We start from the raw sequence: 25087 nt of genomic DNA, 5'->3' as shown, positions 1-25087 counted from the left end.
TCTTTTGGCCATTGTTTTATAATGATAAAACAATGAATGTGGTTTCGGCTTGGGAACCTGCACCTTGAGTTGCCCGTCGTCTGCCGAAAGCTCGGCAATCCACGTTGAGCTGTGGAAACAGCTGTGCAAATGGAGTTAATGACGAACGGAAAAGAAATAAAGTGAGACCAAATGTCAAATACTAATATTTGAATGAGCCCAATTTGAATTCTAGGTTCGCTGACATAATCCATCGAAGATCATGGCTTCTAAACTGGTTTCAGGGCCGCGGGTTAAATATGTGGCCGAAGCATCTGTTCCTAAGCACATTATTCATTTATGTATATGAGATTGCTGGCCATCGGTTAGAGTTCTGCACACAACAGAGGCAGAGGGCCAGACCCATGGTGCGTATACGTAATTTGCGGGAGGCGGAGATCGAAACGGATACATCACCGAAAACCAGTTTGAAGACACTTTTTTCTCGACGTCCCTCAATACAAATTATTAATTAAAACGCCATTATAAAATGCGCAAATATTGAAAAAATGCAAGCCACCGCGTCGAAGCAGAGGTAAAAAACAACACTGCGTATACGTAATATGCGAAACTAATTAAACTTAAAGATGGGCCCCACAATGACAGACAATGGCAAGCGAAAAGCCGGAGAGAGAAAATAAATAAAATATTTGCCCAAAGAACACATGCAACAGCGAAAACTGCGAAAAACGTGAATACGAATTTCGGAATTGAAGACTTGCTCCTGTTTTTCGCTGTTTCTGGCTCTTGCTCTTGCAATTATTGCTGCTCTTGTTATGATTTTTCCAGCTGCTATTACAACATGCAACAGCAACAGCAACAACAACAACAATCACTTGCACTGATTGCGTGCAGTCGCAGGCGACGTCGCAGTCGTCGCAGTTGCGGTCGAAGTCGGAAAAGCCGTAAACCGCATGAAAATGAAAGTGAAATTGTAATTGAAATTGAAGAAGACGTCGGCTAAAATGCTTGACTTCAGCTTTACTTCGATTTGTGCGCTGGTTTCTATGGTTTTTAACTCTGTTTCCACTTGCATTTGCTTTATTGTTTTTCACGATTATTGCCTTTTGCAATGCAACTGTTAACTTTTTACATTTTAATGTTAGTGCTAATAAAAGTAATCATATGCACAGTAAATGACTCAATCGTAAAGTCCGTATAGGTGAAGCTACTATCTTAGGTAAACAAAGAGACTTTGGCTTAAGATTCTAAATTTAGAAGTAAATGATTAGAGAAAGCTAACAAATTCCTTGACTATTAATGAATATCGTTAATTATAGATATTTAGGTGAGTAATAAAGTTAAGATACTCCCCTTTTGAATAAAAAATATCACATAATATTATAACAAAATAAGTAAAACTTGAACAACACAACAATTTACATGGCAACCTTTTTTGTGTAAATAAAAAACAACCCGAGTACATTGACTACCCTGACAAACTATTCCATGAATGTTTAGCAAACTGAAATAGCAGCAACAACTAAGTAAATTGAGTGGCTGGGCGACTGAAACAACACAAATAAAAATATAAACAAACAGGTTACTCGGGTTTCGTCTTCGTCGATGTCAATGAAAAAGCCAACGAAAAAGATCCCGAGAAGCAACAGAGTTTATAAAGATGAATTGAAAGCGAACTGAACTCGAAATCTGATGAATGATCGCTATCGAATGGCACAAATAAATGGCTCTTTATAGGTAATCCAGACAAAGGCACAGAAGGGCCCTCGTTTCAAGGAATATCAATAGCTTAGAAAGTGGCAAATCGATGGATAGTGGGATATTGGATATATATAATCGAACAAAGGCCGAGATCTGAAAGCTCAAAGCTCTCGCTCCCGCTCTTTCTCTCGCCCTCTCACTCTCTTTGTTGAAATCAAAAACTGCAATAATTGCAGCAAAAATAACTAAAATACTGTGCGGAGAGCAGAGCGTGGTGGGCAATAATAACTGTAGCAATATTACAAAATCGCATTGGTCCGAGGCTCGCAAAAGCCAACAGAAAACTGTAAACTGTAAACTGAAAACACACCAAAAGCCAAAAACTCACACAACAACAATGAGATAATAAGACCACAACAGCAACAACAAAAACAACAACAACAAGTCGGCACGAAAAGTTGTTTCAGCGAAACAAAAATATAAAACAAAACCAGCTCAACTGAACTTAAAACTGGGAAACAAGCCCATTTTGTGGGCCGAACTAAGAGCCAGACAAAAGTCATGTATCCACGTATATATCCCCCGCCCAAGACCCAAGATCCTGCTCTAGAAATCTTGTTTCCCTCCTCTGGAATTTTATAGGGACAAGCATTTAAGTTATATATATATCCTATATCTCTTTCACTTCATCTTGCTCGATTCCGCAATTAGCAAGTTCAAAACCAAGCTCACATGTGTAGTAACAATTATGACCCAAAACTTGTCTGCAAATTAGTAAAAGCCAACTCAACCACTTTTTTGTTATATGAGGCAATAATCAAAAATCAATGATCGAAGAAAAGTACGATTTTTATGGCTCTGTTCGACTGCCATGTGCTAGCATTAACAGTCTTAGGTATTTTCTGATCCATCTCAAAGATGGATAAAAATTAAGGAACTACAGAAAAGTGATATCTGATAAATGAGTTCCTAGAAAGAGACAATATGAATTGTCTTATTTTTTAAATTTGCGTTAAAAATCAAACAGATTGATTTTTAGTAAATAAATTTAAAGTATTTCTAGATACCTGATACCCTAATGGATTTCTGTATCATCGACTTAACTAATTTAACAAATTAAAACAAATTCAATCTGATCGTGGATTTCAGATATCTTCTTCCTATTATTATTTTAATATTTTTTCAAAACTTTACTCTTCCTAAGATATCTAATCTTTAACACTCACCTAAGTTTGTTCCTGTTTGCTTCACTGGGCAAACAAACGTTGCGAACCAAACGGATTTTTGCGGGATTTCCAAGTTTTCTACAGCACTGTCAAATGCGGGCACAGATCACAATCATCATCGATGGGCAGTGATTTAGGATTGATCAAGTTTAAGGATGCGAAACTTCAGCGATATCTGTTCCGAGTGCTGTTCTGAATCGATAATCGAGATACGAAAAACGAAACGCGGCGATCTCCAGAACACACAGCCCGGGACTAAGAGATTCGAGATTCTAGATGGGGACTTGGGATCGGATTAGATCGGTGGCCGTTACTGGGGCTAAAGCCGGAGCTATATATCCAGAATCGGGGCACAGAACACTCGCGATCGCGAACGGAACGGAAAGAAAGACGAGCAGCGATTAAGCTGGAGGCGGTCAGTGAGCAAAGATTAAATACGGCGTGAAATTTGCTTGGCAGTGAATTTTTTCTCCTCATTCGCTTATAATTTTTGCTTTTTTCTTTATTTTCGCTTTATTTTTTGTAAACGAAATTTATTTTTCACTCAATTTCGTTTCATTGCTTTTATTATTACTTACTTCCCCGCCTTCTGCGGGGTGGGGAAGAACACAAAAAAACATAAACAATGAAGAGCGCGGCGACGACAACGGCGACGGCAACTGCGGCGTCGACTGCAACGGTACGAAATGCTGGGGGTGCGAGCGGGATGCCTGACAGCAAATTCACTTTTTTTTTAAGTAATTAACTCTTATTTTTTGTTGGTGTTTAGCTTTTTGCACGATGCGATTACGAAAACGGGGTAAAACGGGGCGGGAGATTGCAATTGAGCTTTGTTTTGCTGGGGAATTGCACTTTTGAGCTGAGCTGAGCTGACGTCACGATCTTGCCGCTGCACTGAGACTTTAGAATCCCTTTGTGGCAGCCAACAACAGTCACTTTTGGGGATTTTTCGAAAATCTACTTTGGCATAACCGTTTCTCGAAATCGAAATCAGAGTCCAAAAAGGTTGGTGGCTATGTCTTTGACGGTTTTTTGTGGCCGTCTACGGAAACAGGTCGGCGCACACTAAAGTTAACGATCGCTTGGAACGCTCGACGGGGTCCAAAACCGATCCAAAGCTGGCTGTGGGAGCGAGATGCCACCATCAGCGGTCCGAGAGCGGAGCTTTGGGCCAAACTGAACACAAGTACTAGGCTATGAGGCAGCCAGCCAAAAGCCTTGAAAGCTCCGAAGCCAACGAAAGCGAAAACATAAAACACTTGCATTTTTCGTTCCATAGTTCGAGCTTCGCGTTTGAGCCAAACTTTGAGTGGGTTCGGGCCAACTATTTCCCTCTCGCTCTGCGTTGAATGACTCTTTGAGCCGAATCCCACTGATTAATGTTGTAAAGACTCGATTTAATTAATCTTCAGGCGGGCATCTTCGCATCGAAAATGTTACGAGCACTTCGAAACATCTGACATTGTTTAATTGGCGCCTCGAATGCTAAATTAATTAAGAAGGTGTCATTTGGGCATTGACATCGCTGACACTTCGTTCAGGAAACTGAAAATCTGATAGAACAAATCATTTTCCAGCACTCGTGATGCATGTCTAACGGAAAGTTCGATCTCACAAGATCATTAGCTGTAGAGTTCAGGCTGAACATTTTCTAAAATGAATCATAGTTAGTACAATATTAGTAACAATAAACTGTCGTTAGTAAACAGTAGAAACACAGTAATATTTTTTCATGAATTTGAACTAACAATGCTTTGGCTTCTAACCCATTTCAATGACCCAGTGTACTTTGAAGGCTTAATCTGAAAATTCTAAGCCAAAATCTCATTTTAATGATTAACCCACTTCGGCAATCTAATCGGAAGTTCCTTTCGAGCCATATTCCCCCTTTGAAAGCCAAGACAAAGCAAACAAAAACCATTTTTCAAAAGTCTTAGATAAAATCGTTTCGTTCACACCAAGTTCAATGGCAGTGGGGCTGCGAAATTGTTTATGTTCGCATTGATAAAAACTCATTTGACTCCCACGTGAAGGCGTGAGGCATATAAAAAATATTAAGATCAAATCGGTCCAATCAAACTGGGCCAATTAAGAAGGTAATTGTCACACATTGAGAGATCGATGGGAAGATCTCAATGGGCCGGGTTCCGAATAAAATCAGGCACAGTGAACCACCTACGTAAGCCCAGCAGCTGTGGCATCAGGTTAATCGAATGGTCTTTGGGTGAAACGGCAATGAACTGATCTCACGGATGACTCAACGGGGGCACACGATCCCAGATCTCGAGACCCATCCTCCCACTACGCCATATACTTAAATATCGAACCTCATTTGCATGCGGCAAATAACCCATGCAGATCCCAAATCTGAGTGTAACATTTCAGGCGACATTTAACTCGGAGTTAGAGATACCCATCTATTAATGAGCTGTGAATTCCACCCAATCCCTCCCCCTAGTCAACGTTCCTTGAGCGCTGTCGAACTGGTTTCGTTTTGGCAATTGAACTCATTACTTTTATGCGGATTTCGTGTTAATTACTTTGCATTTGTTTACATTACCTTAAATTTGCGCTGTTTATTGGCCAAGTCTTGCCGTTCTCACAGTGCATCGCATTCGAGCTGACTTCGCATGCATTAAATATTATTTGACACATTTTCTTTGGCCTTTTAACAATTGTTCTCGCTCTTTGTCAGGTTCAATATTGTTGAACCCCAAAACGAGTTTTTATTTTCCTGTTAAAACGGCTGAATGAGTCGCGTCGTGTGGTTTATGAATTTCTCATTCTGAATAATTGATTTACAGGCATTTGACCAAATTGCATATTTTTCTGCGAGTTTAACTCAACGGAAATAGCAATCCCAAGTTATATTCTTTCTCATCTTTCAGACACTTATTTTCCTTACTTTAGGCGTTGCTTATAAATTAGTTATCGAATGAAGGTCATTCGTGAAAATGTAATTCCCCAGCTGTTCGATTAATCAAATTGTAAGTTTTGTCGCCGCCCATCCCCCATCCCCTCAAAGATATATGTATTTATCCGTGTCAAGTCAAAGGGTCAATGCCAATCTGCCCGCATCGAAGACCCAAAAATCCGAAGCCGAAAGAGGTGGAGAAAGATTCAGTCTTGGGCAACCGCAGCTGAGGTACGAATCTCCGATAAAGAGGTTAGCAGATCATCGGATCCAGCTTGTAATCCCCGCTACTCGGCACATTCACACATATGGACAGAGTTAACGAGGCGTCAGCATACACAAATGATACATAAAAGACATCAAGAGAAACATAAAAAAAACGAAACAAAACCCATTTAAAAACACATCCCAGCTGGGTTCAATATTTATGGGTCTCTCTTCCCCCGAAAATTTCTACAAAAATAAACAAAGAAAAGCCATAGACTATTTGCATAATTTTCAACATTTCACGCTACTTTGTTTGGAAATCTTCAAATCCGCCAACGAAATGTTTACGAAATTGTCAAACAAAACGTTTGTTTTATTTAAATGATGTAATAATCCAAGCAAACTAATCTGGTTGAAGTATGTTTGGGGGGAAGTTATAAGGAGTAGCGAACAAGTGAAGCGGATAAACAGAGTCCCGATTTGAGCTGAAGAAATGTTCATAAATTTTAGGGGCAGACAGGTCGAACAAGTTGAGCAAAATTACAGCCGAATCGATTATATTATTATTTCCATTATGTCAGGTCGAACCAACTGGCAAGCTACTACCGAATCCCCAATGGACCGAAAGACCAACGGCACTGGCATCGTTTTGGCCAAAAAGGCGCCGCCATTAATACAATCTGGCCCATAAACTGGGTCTCTTTCTTCCCCCCTCCTCTCATCTGGTTTATTTTGGTTTGTTAGTCGGCCAAACAAATCTATAAATATGCATAAAGCTGGCTAAAAGACAGGCGCACACACGCGGCTACCCATTGATTTGGCTCCTGGTCTTGCGAAAGCCGCAGGCAAAGCCCCCAGGCACTTAGCCCGGTTCAAACCACCGCCATTCCGCGTCGCCACTGATGGCCAAGTGCTGGCCACAGATTTTTTGATTGCTCCAAGAGCCGACTCTAGGAAGTGACAAGGAATTATTTGATTGTCTTTCGGTTTTTCTTTTTTTTTTTTGGTTTTGGAATGTGAGCACAATCATTATAAACCATTTTCAGCGGAAAATCAGTGCTGTCCCCATCGCTTATTAAATTTTATATCGAAAAGTAAAGAACTCAAAAGTCTCCGACTATAACGTCTGCCCAATGTATTCACATCACATATTCCAAGCCTAAAAATCATACTTGAAAAGAGTATAAACTCACCTTTTTTGTATTATATTATATTTTGTATTGTAAACAATTCCACCTTAGGAACAGCTGAAAAATTGACACACGTAGACATGCTGCGTCTAATATATATTTACTACGGAACACTCTTACCGGGATGGACCACCTTGCGGGCTTTCAGCCATGGTCAAAAGCACTTCGTCGTTCTATGGCTGAAATATTGGGTGATCTACGCCATGCTCCAGGGAATCGGGGTCCTAACAGACTTCCTAGTTGGTGGGTTGCCATTCTACGGCGCCCTCAAGCTGATCCTGTCCATATGCATCTGGTTCAGTGCCCCTTACAGCACCAATCACCTTTATGACTTTATTGGTTATTCCGTTTTAGGAAGAATGGGACCAATCATCGCGTATTGTAATTGCTATTATCATATATTGCGCCAGAAGCTTGTCCATATCCTCATGCAATCTGCACTGGTAACAACGATTATTGGGAAAGATCAGGATGAGCAAAGCAAAGGACCCCAGGTCAATGGGCATCTTTTGAAACGAGAACTGTCATGTCTCCTGGCCGATATTGAAATGGATAAAGCTGACCAGGCTCGTCGGGCAGCTGACTTGGACAGTTTAGACCGTGAATCAATGGACTATATCATCAATTATCTGTCTCAAAGACAGAAGGATAACCAGTCTGGAGATATGAAACCATCTCCGCCTTATCGATGGAGAATGAGATACAATGCAACTCGCCATTCCGAGTAGTTTCTTGAACTCTTGTTTGTTTTCTTGCCCTTGCAGACGTCAGTGATTAAATGCGGAATCTGATCTGATCGGAGTATCCAAAATCTTGGTAGTGATTCATTGCTGGGGAGTTTACAGAAGCAGCTGCCAATCTGGTGCTACTTTCCATTAATCTTCGATTAGAAAAGTTCATTGCCAGAGGACGGTGCATGATAATTGATTCATGGATCGGCGCCAGGAATCGATGATCCGGCGATCAGTAGCAATTTGTTGGCCAATGGCCCACATTGTAATTACAAATTGGCGAACAAAACTGTGTCCGATAAATTGTTGAAAGCTAAGCAGAACACTTACATACGTTTTGTAGGGATGCAGCTGATTAATTGAGAACGGCAAACGTCGAACGACGGGCATAAACAAAAGACTGAAGCAACGAACTTGCTGCGAAGGTAGGAACGCGTGTTGCGGCTTTTTGGGGAATGCTGCTGGCAACAATCTTAATGCAATTAGCACACTATTAATCTTGATCAAAATCCGCGGCTCGCCAAATTGGCAATAACAACCGCAATGTAAATGACGCATTCGTCACCGCATTGTAAAGCAATTTGTTTCAATTTTGTTTATCGATGATCTTTCGGGGCTCCAAGTCGATTCAGTTCGTTGGGACCTAAACAATATCTCGATAAGGGTCAAAGCAAGTTCTAGAAGCAATAAAGGAGTTTATTATTTGAAAAACATTTATTACTTTATTAATTTCCTGTATTTAATTTGATTGTGCTGATCGATAAACAACAATAAGCGTTAATTTTGTTTAACAGGAAGGAGATTTGTTCGGCGCATTAAAAATAATTGATTGCATTGCAAGTTAAAGTTACTGCTTACCAAATTCATAAAAATATTAGTGCTCATTAAAATGCTGCGAATTGGCCATTAAGTTATATAAGGTGTGTAGTTTTAACAAGCAGTTTGATGAACTTTTAGTAGATAAATATGAATTTTGCCTCCATAAAATAAGTTTGAGTGCCTTCCTCAGACGCAATGATCACAGTCCAGTACAGTCCTTAATCATTTACATTCAAAGATAATTTCATCAGCTGCCTGCACCCACATCGAGGTGTCATTAGCTTCTTACCAAAGTTCCTTAGCCTCTGGACCTGGCCGTACTTTTCTCATTGAATGGGCTTGGGTTAAGCTCCATTTAAATTTGGGTTAATCAGCGATAAAGCGCGCATTGCCATTGACAGCATCGAAAAAAAGGAAACAGCGAAACAGAGTGCGAAATAAATATTTGCATTTACATACTTTGTAAAAAAAATAACAATAATAATAATGTGCAATTAATAAATCGGCTTTGTCCCGCATCGCTAATTGTTTGTCATTAATTTGCATAACAAAATTAATTGGCGGCATTTATGCAAATCCCGAAATCCCACAAAAAATTACTTCCTAGGCGATGTGGATGTGCCAAAGATGACACCCCAGTGGGTCTCAGACACAGAGCCACTTGAATTGAAGTTCAAGTTTTTGCAATTGACCCACAAATTAATTATGCATGCATGTTGGTAATTGTGATTTTTGCCTTTTACAATCGCACACGTAATGTGCGCCCCCGAACCCCTTCGTTATTTTCTGCGTTATTTCCGTCAACATTTCATTTATTAGGCACAATTACAATTGATTCGGAGTTTCGGTTTCAATTGCTGAAATGTCTGTGGACTGTATGGGAACCTTTTCTTGATGTCTTTTTGAATGCCTATCCGAAATGTCATGAGCGTTCACCTGTGGGGCAGGGTCATAGTTATATGCTTTTGGTTTTGTATGAGAAAGAAATTTCGGCCGAAAATCGATCTGAATCAGAAGCCAATGATCCTAACCTTGGAGAGTCAGCCGAAGCCTTCGCTTCTCAACCAAATTGATTCCCACGTGCCAGAACCATCTATATATTAAACTCAAATTTAATGCACTCATCAATAATTTTAATTAAGATCCGTTTATTACGATCACAAAGGGATAATCAAATCGGAAAGCTCTTTTACGGCCAGTTAACAAATTTATGGCAAATTTATTAATTGGTTTATTGCACCGCGACTGATGTTTATTACAAATATTTCGATTCATGTGTTGTGTGCGCCTTTAGCGATATTCTGTAAGTGTAAAGTACACCTTAACCTGGGCCAGTTCCTTTTGGTGGAAACTGAAGGTGGTGAACAGTCCATAGTCCCCAGATGGCAGGGGCATAATGTCCAAGACCTTCACCGGAAAGCGAAAGTGCTCCAAAATAATTTCAGGCTAGAAAAACAAGTTAAAGAGAGAATTTAAGATTGATATTATATATAGCTTACTGGAATCGGGCACTTGTTCACATTGGTTCTATTTCCGAAACTGTTGAGAATGATATTTATAAACGGATGATTGCGTTTCTCCAGATACTCGCAGATATCCGACTGGCAGATATTGTATAGGAAAGGCTTATAGCCACTGGCCTTCTTCAGCAGCTGCATCCGCATCTGAATGGGAATCAATATAGTATTATCTTTAACTTGTTATTATTCAAAATTTAACAGGCCTTGCCTTACACTTATAATCAAAGTATTGATCTCCCAACACAGTATAAAACAAAAAGAAAAGTGTACATACATACATCGCTACAGAACTGCCAAATTATTTTAAACTAATGAATTAAATTCGGAATTGTCGTAAAAATAAGTTATTTCCGGCAGACGTTAGTCGATTAATATATATTTTAGATCAACCTTGAAGTCAGGAGCACTAATACTGAAATGTGTTTCTTTAGCTGCATATCACGATTCATGTTTTTCGTATACGGCACTTTGGGACCGGCATGGCACACCTACAAGACACTCAACAGCGGGGATGAGGAGTTCCTGGCCTGGGCCAAGTACTGGATAGTGTACGCCTTCCTGGTCACCTTCGAGGTGCTGGCGGACATCTGTTTGTCTTGGCTGCCCCTCTACATGCCCACCAAGTTTCTCCTGATTCTGTGGATCGTCCTGACAGCTCCATCAGCCAATGTCTGGATATTCGACGCCATTCTGCGTCCAATGTTGAGCAAGCGGCAGGAGCAGATCGATCACTTCCTGCACCGAGGCAAGGACAAGATGCTGAGCGACGCCTTCTTTTCGATGAAACAGTTGTTTATCAGTAGTAAATCCATTGTTGGGCCTTTTTTGATTAATTTGTGGTCAAGATCGAAAATCTCACACACGGACTCTGAAAACGACAAGGATTTCGGAACTGCAACTGGCCTAGGTGGAGAAGGTGGCAGTGGGACGTCTGAGGATACTGAATCTGTCCTCGGCTCGGTCCGCACATCTGCTCAAAATCTGTCCTCTTGTTCCAGTCTTGTGGACAGTCCACGGTTCGTGATCGATGATTCCGAAGAGATTCAGATAGGCGTTTCAAAAGCCACCACCCATCTGCATCCGGACAAATCATTGGGCGATCTGGCCAAGAAGAACATTATGGCCCTAGAGTCATCCGGCATTCTAAATCGCCGCGTTCAACTTCCTCGAAAAACGCTCAAGGCGTCCTCAACAAACGAGGTATCTGTCACTAGTATTTCTTCCAAAGCGAAGATTGAGGGTCCCCATGACGATGTTGAGGATCTGCTGGCCAAGACCAGAATCGAGGCCAACGGCCAGGAAGTCCGTCAACAACGTCTACCGGCCTATCGTCGCCGTCTCTAACCCACTAAGCTGGCAGGAAAATAGTACATGTTTATCTTTCTTATGTCCAAAAATTATGTTACAATTACTCATTGCTAAATATAAGCATAAAATCACAAAAATTTGAAGTGTTTTAGTTTTTTTGGAAATTGTAATTAGAATGACTCAGTCGACCGAAAATAATATATGTATCTAGTCAGATATTTTGCTAGTACATGATCACTATAAGCCAGAGATGTACTTACCGATACAGCACCTTTTGGCCACTGAAGTATATTGGCCCTCAAGCTCATTTCTACCACATCCCTCTTCACGGCGTACAATCGGCACAAAGAAATGCTAGTAAAGTTCTCATTTACACTCAAGCACTCGATGTTTGTGAACTTGGCAACTCCATGAACCTTATGTGGGCGAAAATTCGGTATAAATTCGGTATAAATTCCCAGCCAGTTTAATGGCAAACTTGCCTGCGAGATGTACAACAGCCCAAACCAAAGGAAAAGGTCCGTCAACGTGGCCATAGCTGCGGACTACGCAAAACGATTAATGACTGGCAAATGCCGTCATTTTGGGCGTAACGAAAACAAGTCATCCAAAAAAAATAACCGATAAATATCAATCATTATGGGCAATTATCAATTCAGTTTAATTACTCGAACTTTCGATTCGTTGTTGAGTTTTAATTAAACAAAAAAAACATATTAGTCTGTATCCAACAGGCAGCACTTAACTAAACTAGGCGAATGTAAACTAGATTTGGGGCATGGGTGTGTGAGGTGTGTTTATGGAATTGTGTTGTGTTTATCGGCCTAATCACTGGCCTCATCTTCCTCATCCTCCTCATCTTCATCGCTAGCATTGCTGGCCTCCTCACTCTCCTCCGCTTCGCTATCGCTCTTGGAGTTTTTCTTTTTGGCACCGCCATCGGATGTGGGTTTACTCTTCTTCTTAGCAGGCTCATTGTCCTTGGACTTGTCCTTCTCGTCATCCGAGCTGGTGGAATCGTCGTCGGAAATGTACTCCTTACTCTTGAAGCCACTGCCGGAGGTATTTGCTTTTTTGGTTGGAGAAGCTTCTGACTTGCGTTTCTTTGTGGCCTTTCCACCCTTCTCGTTGTCACTGCCGCCTGCTTCAGGCTTATAGTTGCGCATCTCGTCCTGGTACCGCTGCTTATCCTTGGCAGCCGCCTCCTCCCACTTGGACTTATCCTTCAGCTCCTTCCACATTTCGCCGCCCTTTTTGGCAATCTCGGTTACCTTAATGCCCGGATTATCCTTCTTGATGCTCTCGCGCGTGTCGTTCAGCCAGAGCATGAAGGCAGTGGTAGCGCGCTTGGGTTTGCCTGTGTCCTTTTTCTTGGAAGCTTTTTTCTAGCAAAATAAAAAATGTATGAGAACAAGCTAAAATTACTAAATATTTTATCTTACAGTTCGCTCCTTCTCCTTGTGTTTTTTCTCCTTTTTCTCTTTCCTCTCGGCCTTCTTCTCCTTCTTCTTTTTGGCGACATCGCTGTCACCATCCCCTCCACCGCTGGCATCGCTATCATCATCCGAATCACTCTCTACATTACTGTCGTACTCCTCGGCCACATCGGACTCGTTCTCGTTGGGCTTGAAGTCCTCATCCGTAGACTCCTCATCCGAATCATCACCATCGTCGTCGTCCTCTTCCTTTTCTCTGGCCTCTGCCTTGAGACGAGCCAGGTAGGCATCCGGCTCGTTTTCGTTATCAGAGTCGCCAAAGTCAACATCCTTGTACCCGCTCTTATCCTTGCCCATGTTGCTAACATGCAACTTCTTCTGAGTGATAAAATCAAAGAGCTTGGCGTACTCCTCTTTTTCGATGGATGAGAATATGTGGACGGTTCCGTTCTTGAGTGTAACCTCAAAGTCGAATGAGCGTGTAGAACCGCCGCTGCGCGCAAAGTTCACCGAACTTATTTCCTCAAAGCGGATATGTAGAGGTGGCTTGTGGATATAAATGAATCCCCGCTCCAAGGGATACAGGTAACCAGCGGCGGCCTTAAAGGAGCATCCCACGGCCGCAGTGCCAGAGTGTCCGATAAAGTTACCAGGTCCGGTAATCTTACGACCGATTAGCACCTTCATCACCTTTCCCATTACCTCATACACCGGTCCGGATATCTCCTTCTCCAATTTGCCCTCGTACTTGTCGCGCAACTCGGCCTCGGAGAAGGGCAACTCAATGGTGGTCTCCTCATCGGGAGCGAACAGCAGGACCAGATAGTGGTAACGGGTCTGTCCCTGCTTAATGGGCGGATCCAACGAAAGCACGAAGAACATCTGTCGACTGTCCTTGTGGGGCAGCATGAAGAGCCGCAAAACCGAATCCATGGGAATCTTGTAGTCGAATGTCTTGCCGTGGAGCTGGAAGAAGGTGGAGAAGATTTTGATGTCGTAGCGACCACGAGGCGTGAGGATCTGGATCTCTCTGAATATGGCAATTGACTCGCCCGAAGCCGAGATGACCGAAGCCTTGCTCATCACGTTCTGGTGGAACTTGTCCACCGGATCCTCCTCGGCAGACTCTACGGCGGGAATGTGGAACCGCATTTCTAACAAGCCAACTGGTGCATCGTCGTTCTGGTGGAATTCCAGGGTGACTTCGTTTTTGCCGGTGACGCACTGCGAAACATGCGACAGGGGCACCTCAAATATCGTCTTCGACTCCTTGTCGAAGCTCAGGACGGAGCCCATAAAGCGGGCGGTGCCCCAGTTCCAGCCCTTAACACACATTTCTTTCTCGACCATTTCTTGCGAGTAGGCATCCTTGATGAACTTGCCCAGTTTTTCGTGCTCGCTGTCGCGAAATCCAGTAAAGCGGTGAAGCAGGCCGCTCTTGGTAAACACCCTTAGTCCCCAAGTTCCCACGAACTTCTGCGAGTTGATAAGGTCTATGTCATCCGCCGAGATCTGCTCCACCTTGCCAGTCTTTGTGTTCTTGAAGATGATGTTCTGATCGGTCAGCTTTAAGCGTCCGGAAGACTTTAAGAGGGAAAAGGGAGGGGAAAACTCAGTCAGACAAAATGTGCCAAAATATGCCGGGATTTTTGCAACTCACCAAGACACCGCGCACTTCGGCGTTTATGTCGTTGTACTCCAGTGAGTCCGTCATTGTGCTCTGCTTCTGCTCAATTAATAAAAATAGGATAACACTATATTACGCCGCTTTGCGAAATTAACAATTTTTAACAATGAACTCCGGCCGACAAAAAAACAACACTGCGCGCCTAATTTTAGGTTAGACGCCGCTGCCAAAGCAGAGTGACCGTACTTGACAGTATATTCAGAATATTTCAGTATGAAAAATAACAAAATACTACAATATATGTTGGTTTTTATTAATTCGACCTTGTTAGTCGTTATTTCAAATAACTAAGTTTATTTTTTTATAAAACTAATTTGATCAAATTTTTGGAATGTTTATTTTAAAAAGTAAAGGCTACAAACAATTGTTTTCATTTATAAATAATTAATTTAGTTTATAAATGTACCAACCATGTCATAAACATACTAAACATTTGTTTATTCAAACGGTCACTCCTTTGTTTACCAAAAAAGCCGCACTTATCTAGAGAAAAGGAAAATAAATTCTAAAATAACAAAAGACATCTAAAAGTAATATACATAAGATATGCAACGTGGTAAAATCTCCTTTGGAAAAATTCAACTGAATGTTAGCAAAACGCCCGTCGAGCAGAAACCTGATGAAAACTCCAAAAAAGATGAAAAAGAATCGCCCGAAGCCAGTGGAAGTGGTGGAGGATTCAAGAAAATGGACAAGCAGCAAATGATTAGGCAAATCGAAGATGTAGCCGAAGATTTGGAGAGCCAGCATCTGAAGGAAGTGATGGGAATTAGTGGCTTCGGCCGCAAGGCTGCCAAGGTATTCGACATTAATGAGCAAATAGAAAAAGCCAGGGTTACCCGACCGAGATTAGAAAAAAACAAGGAGGATCTTAAGCTAGCCGAGGCAAAGGAAGCTGAGGATGAGGAGGAAGATGTCATAGGTCCATTGCCACCAGCTGCAGTTGTAGAGAATGATAAATCCACGAAAGAGGCTTCTAAAGATGAAGATTCCGACGATGACTCCTCCGATGAAGAATCTGAAGACGAGCAGAGCCTTGGGAATCGAATACCGTACACCCACGAGGTGCAGATGCAGCACGGATCCCGAGCTGTCCTAGCTCTGGCTGGGGACCCTTCTGGAGCGCGTCTGGTTTCTGGCTCAATAGATTACGACATGTGCTTCTGGGACTTTGCTGGCATGGACTCCGGCATGCGCAGCTTCCGCCAGCTGCAGCCGTGCGAGAACCACCCTATACGCTCACTGCAATACTCCGTGACCGGTGACATGATCCTGGTCATCTCAGGAAACGCCCAAGCCAAGGTGCTTGATCGCGATGGCTTTGAGAAACTAGAGTGCTGCAAGGGTGACCAGTACATCTCGGACATGTCCCGCACCAAAGGGCATGTGGCTCAGCTCACCTCGGGCTGCTGGCACCCTTTTAATAGAGAGCAGTTCCTAACAGCAGCACTTGATGGCACCCTGCGCATCTGGCAGGGATTGAAATCTAAAGAACAGGTGCAGGTGATCAAGACAAGGGCGCAGGGCGGATTACGAACAAACGCTGCATCGTGCAACTTCAACAGGGACGCCACACTGATAGCAGCGGGATGCGTGGACGGTTCCATTCAGACCTGGGACACTCGCAAAATGTATGTTAATACAACACACTGTGTCAGAGAAGCGCATCAAAAAGGCACTGAAATCACATCCATTGTATTCTCGTACATGGGTCAGCAACTGGCCACTCGGAGCCTTGACGAGACCATGAAACTATGGGACCTCAGACAATTCAAAAAGCCGCTGCACACCTGGACGAATTTGTACTCCCGCTACGACACCACAGACTGCTGCTTCAGTCCGGACGATCGGATGCTGGTCGCTGGCGAATCATTACCCAAGGGTCAGACCGAAGCGAACTTGTATTTCTACAGCACGAAAACCTACGATGAAGTCCAGCGGATTCCGGTGTCCAACTCGCACGTGGTAAAGACTCTGTGGCATCCGAAACTCAATCAACTATTTGTTAGCTGTGGTAATGGCACTATTAAATGCTATTATGACGAACAGCGGAGTATCCGCGGCGCCAAGTTGTGCGTGGTTAAGACGCATCGGAAGAGGCAGCCTATGGAAATGGTGGGAGTGTCACAGATTATTACTCCTCATGCTCTGCCCTTGTTCAGACAGGAAAAATCGCGTACCTCGCGCAAGAGAATGGAAAAGGCGCGAATGGATCCGGTTAAGTCCAAGCGACCAGACTTGCCCATTACCAGTGGTCAGGGTGGCAGAGTAGCCACCTCTGGTGGCACTCTCTCCTCTTATGTCATCCGCAATTTAGGCCTAAGCAAGCGGGTTGACGATGACCAGGATCCCAGAGAGGCCATCTTGAAATACGCAAAAGACGCAGCTGAAAATCCGTACTGGATAGCTCCGGCCTACAAGCAGACCCAGCCAAAAGCCATCTTTTCCGAAAAACTGCCCGCTGATGAGCCGGCCACCAAGAAGCCCAAAACGGAGACAGACAAATAGCCACAATATTTTTAGGTCCTTAGAATTGTAAATAAACTCGTTACGGTTAATGAATTTTAGCCTAGCTTTAATTATAACAACTGAGTAATCTTTTGCCGCCTTAGACCATTACCTCCTGCAGACGGTAGCAGTCGGAGGCGATTTTCCATTTGTCGTTCTCGGCGGTCACGATGAACGTTTGCTGAAAGTTTCGGACCGGCTCTTGTGCAAACTTCACGGTGCCGCTGGACATAATTATGTAGGTCAGCTGATTTGCTACTGCTGGATCAAGAATAGGCTGCGCGTCCAGTGTGGTCATCTGGTGGTTGGATGTGGGCAGCTCCAAGAAATAACGCTCGATCATCTCACGGCCAGTGGCTCCGTTTCCATTCCAGCTGAATGTGGCATTGTCTAGATACAGGCGACCAATTTGCTGTCAATAAATTCCATTATTTCATTATTCTGTGAAAATGCCGGCATTTCAGGGGATCTAAACTTACATGGCGCCGGTTGTCTACGGAGGCGTAATAAAGCCTCGTGAATGTATCCGCAGTGCGTGCGCAGCTCTCGATCTTGGCTTTCAGTTCCTTTAAGAGATTCTTTTTCATTTATATTGCTAAAACATTAAAATATTTACCACTCACGCTATTCATTTTTCCCGCAGTCGGCAATTAGAGTGACCGAATTACTTTACTACAAGAAAGCCACTCCAAGTATTTATTTTACAAACTTATAGTATTTTAATTTGAATTTCTAAAAGAAAGACCGTTATAGATTTGACTACAAATTCACTCCACATACATTTTAAATTTAACTATTTTAAAAATATAGAAATATTTTATACCTCATTTAAACCATCATACTGTTATATATTATTATATTAATAATTACAAACCCCAAGTCTTTATACTGAACTTTTTAGTATCAATTAATATTGTTTATTTTTGTCCAAATATAGATATGAACATACATATATTATGAAATCGGTAAGGTTTCAAATATTTAAAGCTCAAGAAAAATAAACTCGTGAGATAAATTCTCAATTGTTTTTATTTATAATTAAAATTTTAATTAGATTAACAATTAGACACAATTTAAAGCGTAGCGATCACAATTGGAAAGAATAAACATAGCAATTGAAGATTCCCTGTCGGAGTGGCCAACTGGGGGACACTGGAAAATCGAGCGAGTCTAACGACTACGAGGCACTTTGGCTAGAACTACGAGAATGTCTAAAACTAGCTTAGCTAAGACCTGATTTAATACTAATTAATACCCCCGGACTATGCGTCCGTCCCCCGATTGGCCTTGAGTGGTTGCAGGGGTTGCAAGTTGACCGTCTTGTAGCCGCGATCACGACGGAACCACAGCCAGTTGCTCCCGTTGAAGTAGTCTTCAATATGCTCTAGACTACGGCCCTTTGTTTCCGGCTGGAACAAGCACATGAAGACGGTGATTAAGAAACTAGAAACTCCAAAGACCAGAAACACTCCGCGCATTTTGAGCATCACCTGCAAAGCGGGGAACTTTTTCGCGAAGATGAAAAGAGCCACATTCATGGAGGCAAACACTCCACCTGCCGTCCTTCCTCGGATCCTGGCGGGGAAAAGCTCCCCGATCATGATACCAGGCATCACCATTAATGCCGTATTGAAAATAATATAACCCAAGAGACAAATACCTCCTACTAAAATATCGTAGCTCATTTTGGGCTGGTCATGTCTAGCGTATTGATAACAACTCAAGACCAGGCAGAACAGACCGGAACCGATTCCCGAGACCATCATGATCCTGCGACGGCGAACGAAGATCAGGATCACACAGAAGACCATGCAGCAGACGGCCCGGACAGCTGCGGTTGCAATCGCCGCCTGCGTGGGATCGAGCTCAGCTCCGAATTCAGAAATCATATTCACTGCGTAGAAGATCACTATGAAAGTTCCGGAGAACATCTGGAGCAGGGAGAACACGATCACGATGACCAACGGCTTAATGGCCACCCTTTGGGAGCAGAGCTGGAATATGTTCTCGTTTGTCCTGGTGGTGGCCCGCTCCTTGGCCAATCTCTGCTTCATATCATTCAACTCCTTCTGAGCACTGATGTCGCTGCCCCGAAGAAATGATAGTGCCTGCAGGGCACGCTTTTCATCACCACTACGTAAGAGCCAGGCAGGAGTCTCAGGGATGAATGAAATTGAAATCATGGCCAGCAGGGGCAGGATGTTGGCGCACCAGGCTACGACGCGCCAGTTCATCATGTAGCCGAGAGAGTAAACAAGCAGGATTCCAAGGGAGTAAGCCACGTATGGAGCTCCGATCAGCAGACTCCTTAAATTTGGCTCCGTCGTCTCCGCAATGTAGACCTTTGAAAAAGATATAAATATTTAATTATTAATATTTAATTAATTATTAATATTTCAAGAAAAGGGTATTACTTTTCTAATTGTAATTTCACATGGATTATTAAGCCGAGTTTAGTCAAACAAAAAGTTTAGTACAACGCAGGTTCACTGAGGCATTAGCATCCTTATAATAGTATAAATTATACCATATGGTGAATTACATTCTACTTCTACTTGGAGTTCTTAGCTAGATACTCTTGCATAAAAAATAAATCAACTTTCCAACCCATTAAGTCGCAATAATAATAGCTCGTTTATGTAATATTAGAGGGAATTACTTTCTAATCAACTCTCACCCTGACCCCACCGAGAACTTTCGCCAGCAAAACAAATTGATATATTTGAGGGTCACAAAAGAATCAACATCTTAATCTCTGAGAACTCTTGGATGGTAATCATAAAATCGTAAATCACGTCAGGCAGCGAACCATTAATGAAAATGAAACTCGCCGGGGAAACACGCGCAACAAGTCGACGCCCACCAGTGAGCCATCCATCCATCTGCCCATACACCACCCACCGCGGAAAGCACCCATAATCCGCATCCACGTTATTATAGACTAAGGTCAAGAATCCGGAACTACTACGCATACAATGTAAATTACGGAGCGTGGGCTCGTGTGTGCGGAAAGCTTTTGCTTTTGCTAATGCAAATGATGCGCTGGCCATTTAAAGTCCGGGAGTGATGACGCCGACGACTATCGTTATCACTTTGGCCGCAAGATAAGTCACGGACATATCCATAAGATACTCGTAAATAAACAGCGCCGGCTGACGACGCATTATTAGCGTAGTCACAATGGAACCGACCAGAGAAGCCGGGACAATAGAATACAGGCCGTCAAGTGGTCAATTGACGACCTGTCCACCTGTCACGACTGCTCTTTTGCGTTCTCGGTGGGAGTCCCATTTGGGGAGTTCAAGGCTCCGCCGATTACGGTTAATGGGTCACTCGGACAATCCCGACTCTTGTCACGTACGGTTCCGGGTTTACCGGCTGTTCCGTGTGAACGAACCCCCGGGTTGTGGCATTGAAATCTGGAATTCGATTCACTCACCTGACCGGGTCCACCCAAAATTCCGGTTGCGAATCCGCACAGAAACCGGGCGAAAAGCACCACCTTGATACCCCTGGCTATGGCCATTGAGCTCCAGCCCATCAAGAGCGGAATAACCGCAATGATCAGGGTCTTCCGACGACCTAAGTAATCTGCCAGAGGTCCCGAAAGCAGGGATCCAAATGGCGTAGCCAAGCTATGGATACTAGCTGCAAGGAATCAGAAGAGAATGTCAAGAGGTTTCCTATTTTAAAATGAGGTGGGAACACCTACTTATCCAAGAGCCTGTTTCGACATCAATGGGGATCTCAGTGGTATTTTTATCCGTCAATTGTGGTAGCAAGATCGCTGAATATCCAATGGGCATGCCACATCCAGCAGATAGTAAAAGAACCGCACAAGTGGCCAAGATCTGGAAGAAGGAACGATATATACATCATGTTGAAATCAATTTATTATGGTTTCCTATGAACCTTTATTTAATCGAATCTAGCCATCATATCATCAATGTTTCTGTGCCCGCCAAGCAATTGCCATCAATTGAAGTTGCAATTGCATCACGGACAACTTTATTTTGATTTGCGTTGATAGTGACAAACGATCTGCGATCGCTGTCCATTGATTACTATAGGTTATAGTGTATATGAACAGTTCAATTTGTGACGCTAGCAAACTGAACACGGACACCCTGAATGAATGACATTTCGTGCCATTCGCTGCCATTCTATTCGACTCAATTCCAGAGACTCCGTCACATGTCCGCCACATGTAGCCCCCAAACGAAGCGTTTTCTAATCATTTCGCGAAGAAAGTTCAATTGCGTATCTTATCATTTTGTCCTTCACGGCATACTAAGTATCTGTCACGCATGTAGAAGAGAGACTACAAAGATGTCCAGTGTTTGACAAGAAGTTGACAAGATTACAGAACTGAGTTCGATTTTATTTTAGGTGTTAAGTGGAAATACGGAACTTTTCGTCATTAATTTGACCAAAAAAGATATTTTCAATTCTGTATCATCGGTGGATTTAACAAAACCTTTGACTAAAACTAACCTTGCCTTCTTACAATATAGTTTATTTAGCCATTTTAGCTTACCTGGTGCGTAATTCCCTTTTGATTGGCCACATCGTCATCCTGCTCATCGATGGTGGAGAGTTTCCTGGAATTGTGGTTTGCCTTTTTGCATTGGAACTCCCCTCCTGGGACCACATGATAGGACATTGAGTGGGGCACAAACTTAAGGTATTCGTCATCTCTTTGTTTTGGAGAAGATAAGGAAAATATAAGGGAATCACAATGAATGTTATACAACTATATAAATAAATCGATTTATATAGATGCTAATCTAAGTTGTAAAATGGTAGAGGTGAATTTGCTAAATAATTATAGTATGATGATTTGATAATGAGTTGTAATAAAACGGATTTCACACCCAGATAAGATTACCCAACTATTGAATGCCCTTAAGACCCGCGAATTCCAAGTATTGGGAAAACTATATATATAATTTGATTTGGTTTTTAACAAAATATTCCGCTGTTAGATGCATTTATTGGCAAGGTGCTCCGACACTTTTTCAGCTTAATGGGCCTAACAACTCGCAATTATTGGCAATTTCATGGTCACTTGGGAACAGTTCGGATCGGCAATACAGGGCAACCCTTTCACACGCCACTCAAATCAATCCGGCAGCATTCCTATTGCAGTTTTGCCGTATTTTGTGTCGCTTTAATCCGGGCAATTTATATAGTTGAATCATTTCATAAAAAAAAAAAGACCTTTGCCGGGCTGCGGAGTGATAAGGAACCGCCAGAGAGCAGAAATACGTCACTTTTTAAGAACCAGCTGAGTTTGTTATGGCGCTGCGATAAGAATAACATGAGAAATAACAAAAACGCTCGCCGATTTTCTGTGTTTTTATCAGCGTTTCGCTCTCTCGCTCTTCCGTTTTTGAGCTTCTGTTTTGCTTTTGTTTTTATTTGCTTAAATATTGTTAATGTATTTTTGATCGCCTGCCAAGGTCAATTCGGAGTCACGTTTGATGAACCGAATAAAACTTTCTTCTCTTCATTAAAAATATAGACAGCAAAATCATTTTTTGGCACAGTTTGCCAAATTTGTTATACAAAACAATAACGTTAGGTGGCATTCATAGGCCTATAGAATTTGATACTTCCCCTTTGCATTGTCATTGATCTACAAACTGCAAACCTTGGACATCTAAAGCCACCCATAGCATTGGCCAAACCTTAAGTCTGTCAATCGTGATGTGAATGCCAAAAAGTGAAATAACTAAAACAAACAATTCTGGCAAAAATGTGAGAAACAAAAAATTTCACATGGTTAGACATGAGCAATATCATTAATATAGTATAGCAGTATCGCTGGTAGAAATCGTCTACGCTTAATCGATCGTACGGAAGTTCGAAAGATAATGCCAACGGTTCAATGTACCAAAACAAACTTCAAGCAGGAAAAACGTGTTACGGACTTAACCAAACAATGAAATGCACTGCAATTCAAAGAAATCTTCAAAAGATTTAAGATTTCATTTAGGCCTAATGATCTTTAAACTCCCAAAGCAAGCTTTCCAATCACATTCAATCGGCGTGACTGAAGTCCAAGTTTACTTGATTTACCAATCAATATGGCGATGTGTGAATTGAAAAAGTCGCCTGCACGACTGTTTGGATTCTATAAACTGAAATGCTCACCCACTGTTGACACCACAAATTAGATAATTTATAGCAGATCGGCACACAGTCAAATAAAACAATCATCTAGGCGCATGAGGCATCCAATCGAATGGCCAGTCTACAAATGATTTCGCTTAATTGAGGCAATCTTTCTGTCTTTCGGTGTATGGGAAAGGGGGTAAGGCCAGTCAGCTGGTTGGTGGCGCCATCTTCCAACTTCTACCCAGTCAAAGATTGATTTCACCACTGGTTGGCATGGTAGTACCTTTGGTCCACACTGCGTATACGCAATAACTAAACTCAATTTAATTGCCATGCCAGATGGCAGAAAGCGAGATAAGATACGCACGAAAAAGGCCCGAAAAGCAAGGAATCTCAGTAACTGGCTAAGGGTAATTTAAAACGAAACCACTAGGCTTATCACCAATTAATGGTGAGGTTAACCGATCCAATTACGGGAATTCCAAAAGTGGGAGGAAAGAGACCAGAATTTCACAATGTTGGGTCTCCACTGCCGATGAGTAATTTCAAATCAATCAATATTGGAAAGCATAAATTAAGGACTTTAAGTGCGTAAGAGAGCAATTCCATTTTGAATTTCATTAGGGAATGTAAATTGCTTGTTGATTGATGGATGTGCTAATCATCCTAGAAATATTTCAATTCATCGTGAGACTTGATAAGGTAAAAATAAAGCTTGTTCACATTTCAAAACAATGCCCATCCTAAGTCTATAAATTTAGCGGAGCGCGAAAAAATATACTTTTGTTTTCCTTAAACACGTGTTTTGTCTGGTAAATACCCCGTATCTAATCTCCTCTTGAAACTAATATATAGAGAAGTCAATTATTTATTATCGCTTGTGAGGTAACGGAAATCTTTCCTCGGGACAAAATACTTTAGACACAAGACCCATTGACAGATCTGGCTAGCAACCAGTGATGTACAGCTAAGTATGATTTTTTGGAAGAAATCAACAATAATTTGGCAATGAAAAGCCCCTTATCATGGGAGACCCTACGGTAATCTCGCATCTGGAGTACTTGAGGACGTTATGCCTGAACCCTAGCAACACAAATGCACAAAACTGACCGAATAAGACTGAAAACTTGTTTATGGTTGCTGGGGTTTAAAGTCGAAGGGGGTATTTTTAGCTGGCCAGACAGTGAATTCACAAAAAATGCTGATGAGTGGACACACAGTTTTTAACACAAATGAACAAACCACCAGTGTGTTTTTGCTTTCTTTTGTTTTGATTCGATTATTTTTATTACCTTTCGACACTCATTTTGGCTATAATGTAGGCAAATTAGTTCAAGTAGTTTCGGAATTTATTTATGCAAATCTTTCGATTTTTTCTGCCCTTTTTATATAACTAGTCGCGACTTAATGCGCCCGCTTTAGATGCATTTGCTTAACTAAACACTCGATCGGGTGGTTGATATATCTCAGATCGGATCTCTGGGAAAGCACTGGGTACACTGGAAGAAAAGCGAACGACCACGGAGCAACATGCCAAAACGCACACTGGCTGGCCAAGCGGTTCCGATGCGGCTTTTTATTTATGAACAGCGATCGACGCTGCGATCGCAACACGCACACACACCCATCGCAATTATTTCGCACGCTCTCCTCTCTCTCTCTCTCTTTTCCTTTTTTTTTGCATGCCTCCCAAACCGCCTGGTCATGCTGTCTCCCTTGCTCTTGCCTGCTTCAAAAGAAT

General features: G+C 42.3%; 8 protein-coding genes across 13 annotated transcripts in view; 3 read left to right on the top strand and 5 right to left on the bottom strand.

Annotated features, from left to right (window-relative positions):
* LOC108107337 (venom metalloproteinase 3) overlaps positions 1 to 3967 on the bottom strand; it is a 46175-nt gene extending 42208 nt beyond the window's left edge. For all 5 annotated transcript variants that reach the window (XM_017214824.2, XM_017214825.2, XM_017214826.2 and 2 more), the window contains exon 1: positions 2907 to 3967. The gene's annotated coding sequence lies outside the window, so the exon portion shown is untranslated. The remainder of the gene's footprint in view (positions 1 to 2906) is intronic.
* A 3216-nt stretch (positions 3968 to 7183) lies between these two features.
* On the top strand, positions 7184 to 8022 carry LOC108107227 (receptor expression-enhancing protein 2). 2 transcript variants are annotated; one of them, XM_017214646.1, is made up of 2 exons: positions 7184 to 7512; positions 7572 to 7629. In XM_017214646.1, the coding sequence occupies exons 1-2, from the start codon at positions 7298 to 7300 to the stop codon at positions 7600 to 7602; spliced, it is 246 nt and encodes an 81-aa protein (XP_017070135.1). In that variant the 5' UTR covers positions 7184 to 7297; the 3' UTR covers positions 7603 to 7629. The 2 variants fall into 2 exon arrangements, with proteins under 2 accessions (XP_017070135.1, XP_017070134.1); XM_017214645.1 differs by having other exon boundaries at positions 7184 to 8022.
* A 2035-nt stretch (positions 8023 to 10057) lies between these two features.
* Positions 10058 to 12131, bottom strand: LOC108107218. Its single transcript, XM_017214635.1, has 4 exons — positions 12078 to 12131; positions 11856 to 12011; positions 10267 to 10431; positions 10058 to 10213 (listed from the first exon to the last, which is right to left on the bottom strand). The coding sequence occupies exons 1-4, from the start codon at positions 12129 to 12131 to the stop codon at positions 10058 to 10060; spliced, it is 531 nt and encodes a 176-aa protein (XP_017070124.1).
* Positions 10529 to 11732, top strand: LOC108107217. Its single transcript, XM_017214634.1, has one exon. The coding sequence runs from the start codon at positions 10705 to 10707 to the stop codon at positions 11629 to 11631; it is 927 nt and encodes a 308-aa protein (XP_017070123.1). The 5' UTR covers positions 10529 to 10704; the 3' UTR covers positions 11632 to 11732.
* A 101-nt stretch (positions 12132 to 12232) lies between the features above and the next one.
* Positions 12233 to 14864, bottom strand: LOC108107460 (FACT complex subunit Ssrp1). The gene is made up of 3 exons (XM_017215006.2): positions 14692 to 14864; positions 13038 to 14615; positions 12233 to 12980 (listed from the first exon to the last, which is right to left on the bottom strand). The coding sequence occupies exons 1-3, from the start codon at positions 14743 to 14745 to the stop codon at positions 12420 to 12422; spliced, it is 2193 nt and encodes a 730-aa protein (XP_017070495.1). The 5' UTR covers positions 14746 to 14864; the 3' UTR covers positions 12233 to 12419.
* Positions 14865 to 15179: 315 nt separating this feature from the next.
* LOC108107482 (gastrulation defective protein 1 homolog) lies at positions 15180 to 17280 on the top strand. Its single transcript, XM_017215028.2, has one exon. The coding sequence runs from the start codon at positions 15265 to 15267 to the stop codon at positions 17224 to 17226; it is 1962 nt and encodes a 653-aa protein (XP_017070517.1). The 5' UTR covers positions 15180 to 15264; the 3' UTR covers positions 17227 to 17280.
* On the bottom strand, positions 17273 to 17954 carry LOC108107483 (NTF2-related export protein). Its single transcript, XM_017215029.1, has 3 exons — positions 17850 to 17954; positions 17706 to 17792; positions 17273 to 17638 (listed from the first exon to the last, which is right to left on the bottom strand). The coding sequence occupies exons 1-3, from the start codon at positions 17856 to 17858 to the stop codon at positions 17327 to 17329; spliced, it is 408 nt and encodes a 135-aa protein (XP_017070518.1). The 5' UTR covers positions 17859 to 17954; the 3' UTR covers positions 17273 to 17326.
* A 283-nt stretch (positions 17955 to 18237) lies between these two features.
* Positions 18238 to 24887, bottom strand: LOC108107489 (facilitated trehalose transporter Tret1-2 homolog). Its single transcript, XM_017215035.1, has 5 exons — positions 24639 to 24887; positions 21764 to 21923; positions 20939 to 21077; positions 20666 to 20874; positions 18238 to 19568 (listed from the first exon to the last, which is right to left on the bottom strand). Exons 1-5 carry the CDS (start codon positions 24650 to 24652, stop codon positions 18489 to 18491), a joined length of 1602 nt encoding a protein of 533 aa, XP_017070524.1. The 5' UTR covers positions 24653 to 24887; the 3' UTR covers positions 18238 to 18488.
* Between the last annotated feature and the right edge of the window lie 200 nt (positions 24888 to 25087).

The sequence above is a fragment of the Drosophila eugracilis genome, unplaced genomic scaffold (genome assembly GCF_018153835.1).
Source record: "Drosophila eugracilis isolate 14026-0451.02 unplaced genomic scaffold, ASM1815383v1 contig_1765, whole genome shotgun sequence".
In the NCBI taxonomy this organism is placed as follows: Eukaryota; Metazoa; Arthropoda; class Insecta; order Diptera; family Drosophilidae; genus Drosophila; species Drosophila eugracilis.
The sequence above is the reverse complement of the archived record's forward strand: the minus strand, read 5'-3'. Positions and strand labels throughout refer to the sequence as shown.